The sequence below is a fragment of the Morone saxatilis genome, unplaced genomic scaffold (assembly GCF_004916995.1).
Source record: "Morone saxatilis isolate NCDOM2014 unplaced genomic scaffold, NCSU_SB_2.0 Contig9, whole genome shotgun sequence".
NCBI classification, from domain to species: domain Eukaryota; kingdom Metazoa; phylum Chordata; class Actinopteri; family Moronidae; genus Morone; species Morone saxatilis.
The window spans coordinates 7,178,068-7,187,246 of NW_023340268.1; the positions used below are offsets into that span (position 1 = coordinate 7,178,068).

Here is a 9,179-nt window from a genome sequence, read left to right on the forward strand (position 1 = left end):
AAAATGTTCCCATCATGTGGAGATCCAACAATTGCAATCCAGTTTACACATACAGTACACCAGCTTTCTTCTTTTTTCTTGAATTGTTCAGTATGTTCTTGTGGTCTGGTATGAATACTATTTGTAGAATTTACTGTGGACCACAGGATGTTTTTTTTTTTTCTTTTTTAATGTGGTATTTGTTAAAAGGGGGGTGAAATAAAGCTGTATGTATGTGACACAACTTTCAGTGAAGTTACGTTTTATCAAGTTGCTTCATATTTTGGCAGAGAAGGTCTTACTTTGTGAGAAATTTCCAAAAAAAAAACTATATTGAACATACTGAAGACAGCAAAAGTTTCAGTTACTTTCCGTTAGTTACCAATAAATGAAATTACAGAAGTATATAATAAACTATTCCACAGTAAAGCCCATCATTAGAAATCTCTTAATTTCATTTGAATAACAAGAGCAGATTTCTCTAGGTAACACAGAACATTTATTTTAATTTAATTAATCGTATAAATATTTGATTGACTTAGTTTTATTTTCATTTAGGCAGATATGGTCTTATGTGAGAAATTCAGAAAATCATTTTAATGTCCTTTGTGAGAAATTTAGACACAGGGATGAAATGCCCAAAAAATTACATATTCAATACTAATGTCAAATAAAAAAGCAAGGTCTTATTCACTGTAAAAATCATTTAAAAACAGATACCATACACAGTAAAGTGCAGTACATTATTCTACAATAAATTAAACTGTAAAACCTCCAAGCTTTAGTGAGAAATTATCATATAAATACCTTTGCACTTCACTATTTGATGGTAGCTGCAGATGGATTGGACAATCCAATTCAATAGTGTATGAGTTGCAAGTATGTTGTAATTTAAAATGTTTTTTTAAGGTAAAACTGATGAAGTTTTTTGACTCAGTTTATTTGTGTATTTTGAAAAAAAAAAAAAACTGAGAAATTTGGACACCTAATTTTAAATTCAGGAATGGAAAGAAAAATCTTTTTGATATGGTGTCAAATAATAAAAACTATAAATAAACATGTTCTGTCCTCATTGCAGAAGCAAGCTGTTATTTGCAATATAACTGGAGAGCAATGCATCTGAACACGCTTCAAACTGATTTATGTTTTTACTTCCATTTACACAAGAGGTATTTAAAGGAAGAGAGCTGATCTAATGGAACATGAAGCTGTAAGTGATCTTCATTAGAAATCTGTGTTTGAATGCAAAGCGAGAGCACTGAAGCTAAATGAGTACAAAGTCCTTGTTTGCTGCAGGAAGACAGACCATCACATCTTTACCTAGTTGAATACAGGCACATTGTAATTGTGATTGTTACGTCTAATTTAGTTCATCTGGATGTAGAATATAAGCTTTTTGTATTTGAACAACCGACAACGTACTTAACATCTTCCCACAACCAACAACATCTGATGGAGACGGGGATCTTGTTTGTCAGATGAGATGTTTATTTAATAATTCAACAGTGTGTGTTTTTTCTCCCAGTGGAGATAACAATTTACACATCCTTTAAAGTGTTTCCTATTAACAGAATATATTTACACTTTTACAAATGTTTTTTTCACATAATCTGTAAAACACATCATGAACGGATTATATCATAGCAAACAGGGTCACTCCATTTAAACACACTGTTTTAATTTGTGTTAAAAAGTTGAACATAATGTTCAATTTGTCAGTGCAGCAGCCTTCAGATTAAAGCCATGATTGCACCTATTTCAGGTTAAAGACTCCCAACAAACGAATGCAAAATCAGTCTGTTTTCCATCATTCTGCTCATTAAATATTCAGACTGAGCAAAGAAAGATTGTTCTCCTCTAAGAAGCTCCGGTGTCAACAGTACACCAAGAGATAGGTCAAAATGTTACTGATTCACAAGAAGTCCTGATAAATTTACTGTTGGTGTTTTTTGCACTGCAGCACATTAACTCATTAATGTGACACACACATCTTTTTAGGTCAAGATCGTATTTCACCGGTTTTCTAATCTCTCTGTACAACCACATCTACAGTTTATGTGCACACGGATATAAATACATCACACTCAGGGCCATGCCGCTGTCACAGAGCTATAAACGTGGCTACTGCAAAGCTCTGACTATATTACAGTGAGAGTGGGTTCACAGGTAGATGGTTTACCCTCATATCATGCCGTTAACTGGAGAAAAGCCAGGCACCAAAAAATCTTAAGAATCATAAGCAAGGATTACCGATATTAAAGGTAGGTTAAGGACAACATTTTTGGATATATGATTATTCAGTTTCTTGCTGAGAATAGGAATAAGATTGATACCACTCTGTCTGTACGTAAAATATGAAGCTACAGCCAGCAGCTAGTTGCATAAAGACTGTAAACAGGGGAAACAGCTAGTCTGATTCTGTCCTGAGGCTCCTATGAAGCTCACTAATTATAATGTGCCGGACTATTTCTTGGCCAGGTCGCTCCAAGAAATAGTCTGGCTCATAACACCCCAGTAAAACCGTTTCTTTCATATCTGTCCGGTAAATATGAAGCTTGAAGCCAGTTAGCTTAGCTTAGCATAAAGCCTGGAAAAGGGGAAACAGCTAGCCCGCCTCTGTCCATTTCACCTAGCAGCTCCTCTAAGGCTCACTAATTAACATGCTTGTTGATTAGCTGGTTAGCAATATCACAGTGACGACTCCAGGAAGTCACTGCTACTGGCCAAGATATACTCACATCGCCTTAAGTAAAATTCCAAATTCTTCTTTTTACAGTTTTTGTACAGACAACTCATGTTGTTGACCAAAAGGTTTCCCAAAAGTAACGTAAAGCTAGAGCTGTTTTTATACTTATGGATTAAACACTTAAAACAGGATAATTAGTGAGCTTTAAAGGGGCTGGTAGGCTAATCGTGTTATCTTTACTGTTTTGTTTGTTTCCATTCCTAAGCTAAGCTAACTGGCTGCTAGCTCCATGTTAATATTTACCGTACAGACATGAGAGCGGTATCAATCTTCTCAGCTTACTCTTGGCAAGAATGCTCATAATCTTCCCCCCAAAAAAACTATATATTTTTTTTATACTACTGCAAACACAGCCAGGGTACCAAAACACGGAGGCACAAACAACTAAATTCACTTCTGAAGTCGCTGCCTGTGCTCGGTGGCTGTGAGTGATTTCCACTGATAATAAAAAAGAAATCCTGCGTGGGGAGTACAGCCCTGCTATGAAACATCACTCAGCCGGCCTTTAATATGAGAGCTGTATAATCACATTGTCACTGCAGTCACATTAATAGGGATGCATGTAAATCGCATGATACAAAACCTGCACAGCAGCAGCTGGAAGGACATCGGATATATTTGTGCATTGCTGCTGTGGGATATTACAGACAGGTATTATAGCTACCATTATGCATTTATATTATGATATGTATCCAAACAACAGCAAAGTGTGATCTTTATATACTGTTCAATAAAGCAACCTTTGATGTCATGTTCAGGCAAATCCCTGTATACTACTTAGCTGATTTATGAAACATCCCTCTGGTAGCATATTACCATTGCCTATGCTCAGTTATTAATGCTCAAAGCTCCCTCACGGTTACACACATCACAGTGTTATGAGGTTTAAAGGAAGTATAATGTTATTGCACTCTCACTGACAACTCCAGGGATGTAGACGGGAAGCTTTAAATTACGCCAGGTGTGCATGAAACCCCCGAGAGATTATGAGTAATGGACTGATAATCATAGCGTGTAACAGAATAATATGTGATTGCAAATGGAGGGCGCATAAAGCTCAACAACAGGCAATCAAGAGGCCACGTGATGCCTTTTGCTGCAGAGACAGTTCGGCAACTTAAGTAAGTCACAAGATTCTGAGTTTAATGGAATGAAGCAGCTCACAGGGACGTCGCTCTGATGTGGACTGACGCTCCAGGATTAACTGTTGTGAGATATTTGAGCTCAGGCCTTGGTAGGAACATGCACACATCTATCATTATGATGAAAGACCAGCTGCCTCTGAAAACGTGTGTCATGCTCATATCTTGAGGTTAAGGTTCAAGCTGTCAAGAAAGGCAAATAAAAAGGTAAAAGAAACACCCAGGAAGAGAACAAATTCTTACCAGGGATGAGCCTTTCAGTGCTACATTAGTGTTATTACTTGTGAAAATACACCTCGTTCGCTAAGTGCTTCATTTATAACATCGCCTCGAGCATGCAAAAAAATGTCGGTGTAGGATGTTTACAGTAAGTGTCGTAGTAACTTAAGGACATGTTACCTCTTTTCCACCAAGGCAGTTTGAGCGGTGGTTCGGAGCCGGCGCCTAATCTTGAACCAGTTCTTTGCATTTCGACACCCAAAAAACGGGCCCAGGAGTGGTTCCAGTGGGGCACCAACACCAAGAACTGCTTACACCAGGGGTTGGGGGGCAGTCAGCTATGTATTTATTAGCTCTAGCTAGCTAGTAATTTCTCACATTAATGTTACGAATATATATAATATTTAGCTTGATGGCCGTTGGTCAGCTACTAATGTCTCACATCATTGGTACAAACATAACATAGATGTTACGAGCATAATATGTTAGCTAACATTACCCAAGCAAGCACTAATTTCTTTCATTCGTAACATCAATGTTTCATTCGTAACATTGTTTGTAACTTTAATGTTACATTCAAGGTTAGTAACATTGCTTCAGTAATGTTAGCTGACCAACAGCTAACGTTGGAGACGTATACAGTGATGTAATGACGTGGCTCTATGGTGGCCATGGAAAAGCAAACCAGGTCTTAAAAGGTTTTTAAGTTAAACCAAGTCTGAACCGAGACTAGCACCAGCCCAGAACTAGCCGTAGGTTTGCACTGGTGGAAATGGAGGTATGTGAGAATTAAGAAAGCTTTGGTGATCTGACGGCTGTGATGTATAATGCACAGGCGGATAAATGGTGACATCATGCGCATAGCCAATGATGCTATTTGTCCATTGAACAAAACCCTTAAAAAATGACTTCAAATCACTCAGTAAATATGCACACAGGTTCTATATATGTATCAAATGTCTCTTTCGTTAACGTTATTTCCTTTGTTGTTGAGAGTTAGATGAGAAGATCAATACCACTCTCATGTCTGTCTGTTAAGTATGAACCTATAACCAAGAGACGGTTAGCTTAGCTTAGCATAAAGACTGGAAACGGGGGAAAACAACTAGCCGGGCTTCGTCCAAAGGTAATAAAATCTGCCTCTTGTTAGTTTAATCCGTACAAAAAACCCTATTTGTGGTTAGACATAAACAAACGAGGTATAACGAGTTAATTAGAGGTGCTTGTAGGCAGATTTTGTTACCTTCAGACAGAACCAAACTAGTTTTGACTCGTTATGCTAAACTAAGCTAACCAGCCAATGGCATCAGCATCTACCTTACAGCCATGAGAGTGCAAATTATTGTATTTCCCAATTCTTCTCCTCCCTTCTTTCACATCTGTTCTTTTAGCTCATGACTTGTTGTGCTGTTGTTGACTAAAGCTAGTATCAGTTTTGCTTCATTGTAAGCCTGTGGATAAAGATGATTTTAGTGCTTCTGGGAAGCTGGGCGCCGGCATCCATTAGTTTGTCTCCACTAGCCAGACTGTAGCTGCGCCACGCTCAGACTGGCTGAAAGCCAACATGTCCTCTGATTTTACAAAAAGGCCTAAATAAGGCCGCACCACAGCTGAGCCAGCAGTGTTTCTCAGCCTACATGACCACAAAGTTACGGGAAATTATTCTTGTTATTTCACTGTAGTGCAGAAAGAGAGTCTTTATTCAATAAATGTACTTTTATAAAAGAACAAAATCGACCAAATACACTTAAGATTTTGCTATTCTTTGACTAGATGTTAAAATCAGAAGAGATGCCGACCAAAACCGCACCACATACCACAGCCAGCTGGAGCCAGGCTGCACTGAGCTAGTGGAGACGACGCATATTATTCATCCTTGGCGACCGTGTTATGATGTCCATCCTGCGGTGAAACCCTCTGCAGTACCAACAGCCCAGAGAAGGTCAGGGAGATCCCAACCCACCACAACGTTATCTGGGCTTCACCAAAGATCAGCTGCCCCAGGAAAGCCTGCGGGCGGAGGGGGGGATAATCAGGGTTTCTTCTTAGTCAAAGTAAATCAGGCTCTTTAATTCAATTTAAATAACAGCCAATAAGAAAGCCTCGGTGGGACATGTCGAACAAGGAGTTGAACTTTGACAAGAAAGAAGCCTAAACCCCTGCGACAAGTTATTTCTGAATATAGTCCAGCCTATTTTCTAAAATAAACCCAGCATATATCAGGAAGAAAGGATGTAAGGTCACTCTGAAATTAACTTACACTCCACACCACAGTCTCATGTGAAGTATTTAGTAGAGAGACTACAAAGAACAGAGCGAAGGAGGTTCTGTAAGAAGAAAGGCTGATACTTACGGAAGATATGAAGTTGGAGGCGGTGGTGGTCACAGTGGTTCGGGTGGAGGAAGAGGAGTACCTGAGTGCTTTGGCAAGGAAGGTCCACATCACAGCATTGCAGGTGAAAAGCAGCCCGCCACACAGCAGCCTCAGAGGGATATGGAGCTGAAAAACAAAAACAGAAAGGTATTATATTTCCTTAGTGAATAGAATAGTAGGATAAGCATATACAGTACTTTATTTGATCCATCCCTGGACACTCCCAGCTCCACTCATTTATCCATGTTAATTTCCTCCACTGAATGAAGGAAATATAAAACAAACTGATTTCTGATCATAAAATTAAGATGCATAACAGATTAAACGCATCTCACATCTACTGCTGGCACCTCTGCTCTCCTTTACTCACGTTCTTTCTTGTCCCTCTCTCTCTTTTTTTCCCACAAGCTTTCCTTCATCCCCCCCACCGCCAATTTTCTCTTTCACTCCTCCCTTTCTTCTCTCTTCCTCACCCCTAAAAGACTCTGGGCCTTCATTCAGGGCTGGAGCCACAAAAGCCAACCCCCCCTCCCGGAGTAGAAGTATAAAGTACAAATAGGCCTACTTCAAAATCTGACTTAAATGCAGTGAGTACATTTACTCAGTTACAATCAACCACAGCAAATATCACATTTATCAGTGTTAATAATTAACCAGTGCGTTATATGGTGGAGGATTCCTGTTATTTGGTAATTGGACTGTACTTGTATAAAGCCTTTCTACCCTTCCGACCACTCAAAGCGCTTTAACACTACATAGGCTACCACATTCACCCATTAACACACTCTGATGGCAAACACAAACTAACTCAGTCACTCACATTCATAGCATTTTGGGGGTTCAGTATCTTGCTCAAGGACACTTCGACAAGCAGTGGGAGGAGCCAGGGATCAAACCACCAACCTCCTGAACCACATCTGCTGTATGTGTGAAGACGCATTCAGTCCTCATGGTGAATATTAACAGCATTTGTCTGCATCCACCTGCACACCTTATTTGCTATTTGTAAACACCCCTCACGTTGAAAAAGTCACTATTTGACGTCTCCACTGGTTCAAGGCTACAAACAGCTGCCTGCAGATGTTTCTGACATCACCGTGTGACGCGTGCAGGAGAGCGTGAAGGTCACACAAGAAACCTATTTGTTCAGAAAAACCCAGCCTTCCTCCGCGCCATCAACCACCACCACGCTGAGACACAAAATAACGCGATAACACACATTCACACACTCGCGCACTACGAGCTGCAATGTCATTAAGCACGCGGACACGGCACGAGAGCGCAGCTGCTGCATGGGCTGCCCCCGTGCGATGCTGCTGATGCTGCTGATGGTGCTGATGCTGAGGGAGTCAGGGAGGGGAGGGGAGGCGGGGATAACCCCCCAACTTCCTCTGTGAGAAATCACCCCGCTTGCAGGCATGCACGTCTGCATTATTCACGGCCGTCCGCGCTGTTTTAATAATTAACGCAACTTCAACTGCGGCGATGCCTCACCCGGTCACAGGCGGTAGTTTCGTCCGCCTGTCTAAATTTCCGCTGCTCTCCCCACGTCCGGAGTCCGGTTTCACAGACTCCCTTCAGGTAGTCGGCTCCGAGGGACAGTTTGGCCGAAGACGACGCCACGGCCCCGAGGAAACCCGCCAGCAGTGCATAGAAAACTCCCGGAAACATGTTGATGAAGAGGCACATAATTTTCTAATCCATCTCTACATCTCCGCCGCTGCCGCCGCCGCTGGTCCGGGTCGAGCCGCCTGCATGGTGGTGCTGTGTGTGTCACTGTGTGGCACGTTTTCCTGCACTTTCTACAGACAGCCGTCCGGTGGCAGTCATACAGCACATGGTCAACCCGGAGCAGAGCTGTGGTTGGACTAAAAAAAAAAAAAAAAAGCCCTATGTGGCATTCTGGGAAATGTAGTTCCACAATTCCATAACCTTAACTGAATGAATGATGACTTTGGCGCAGCAGTGAGGTGTCTCCAAAAACATGCTGGGATCCTTTTAAAAGACATTATAGAGTTCTAATCCGATATTTTGATTAGAGTGATTAAGCAGGAGTCTCATTATTAATAGTGAGCTGAAGTCTCCTGCTATTCCTCAGTGCTTTTAATATTAGGAGAAGTATAGAGGACAATCAATGCTAATGTAATGTCCTTGAGTGTGGGCGGACAGCAAAGTATGACTCCAGTTGATCCAGACTGCTTTGGAGGGACCCCAGCTCCCTTCCAGCATACTGATGAGCTGCATTATAAAGGCTCATTACGTTAAAACACACTGGGTATAGGTGCTGGGATGGGAGGAGGGTGTGTGTGTGTAGGTGGTCAAACATATACACACTCACATGAACTCCTCCTCTGTGCCCTTTACAAAGAGACGAGCCGCCTGTCAGAGACCAGAACCAGACTGAACTATTCTCCTAATTAGGAACAGAAAGCACAGTCATCGTCATGAATGTATGGGTTTGTAATGACTGTATTAATCTGAGCGTTTGTAATAAAGACAGGAGTCATCAAGAGACAGGCGTCCATCTGTTTCATCAGACTAGGCTGCTTAACATTTAGCTCAAAGATGGAGGGAGAGTGAAGAAAGATGATGTCCGTGTTGAAATGGACTGAAAGACTACTTCCACAGTCAGTGCAGACATCTGGAAGTGTGATTTTTGCTCTTACTAAGTGATTGATTGCACAAACTGACACTAAATGTGCTCCTATTTTACAGTCTA

The 9,179-nt window shown here is 41.0% G+C and overlaps 2 protein-coding genes across 2 annotated transcripts in view; one reads left to right on the top strand and one right to left on the bottom strand.

Annotated features, from left to right (window-relative positions):
- zdhhc3b (zinc finger DHHC-type palmitoyltransferase 3b) overlaps positions 1–223 on the top strand; it is a gene marked incomplete in the record, with an annotated part of 13,278 nt that extends 13,055 nt beyond the window's left edge. Inside the window, 1 exon segment of the mRNA XM_035681007.1 lies at positions 1–223.
- Positions 224–1,446: 1,223 nt separating this feature from the next.
- Positions 1,447–8,283, bottom strand: LOC118342453 (transmembrane protein 42). Its single transcript, XM_035681008.1, has 3 exons — positions 7,955–8,283; positions 6,440–6,586; positions 1,447–6,096 (listed from the first exon to the last, which is right to left on the bottom strand). The coding sequence occupies exons 1-3, from the start codon at positions 8,147–8,149 to the stop codon at positions 5,953–5,955; spliced, it is 486 nt and encodes a 161-aa protein (XP_035536901.1). The 5' UTR covers positions 8,150–8,283; the 3' UTR covers positions 1,447–5,952.
- Between the last annotated feature and the right edge of the window lie 896 nt (positions 8,284–9,179).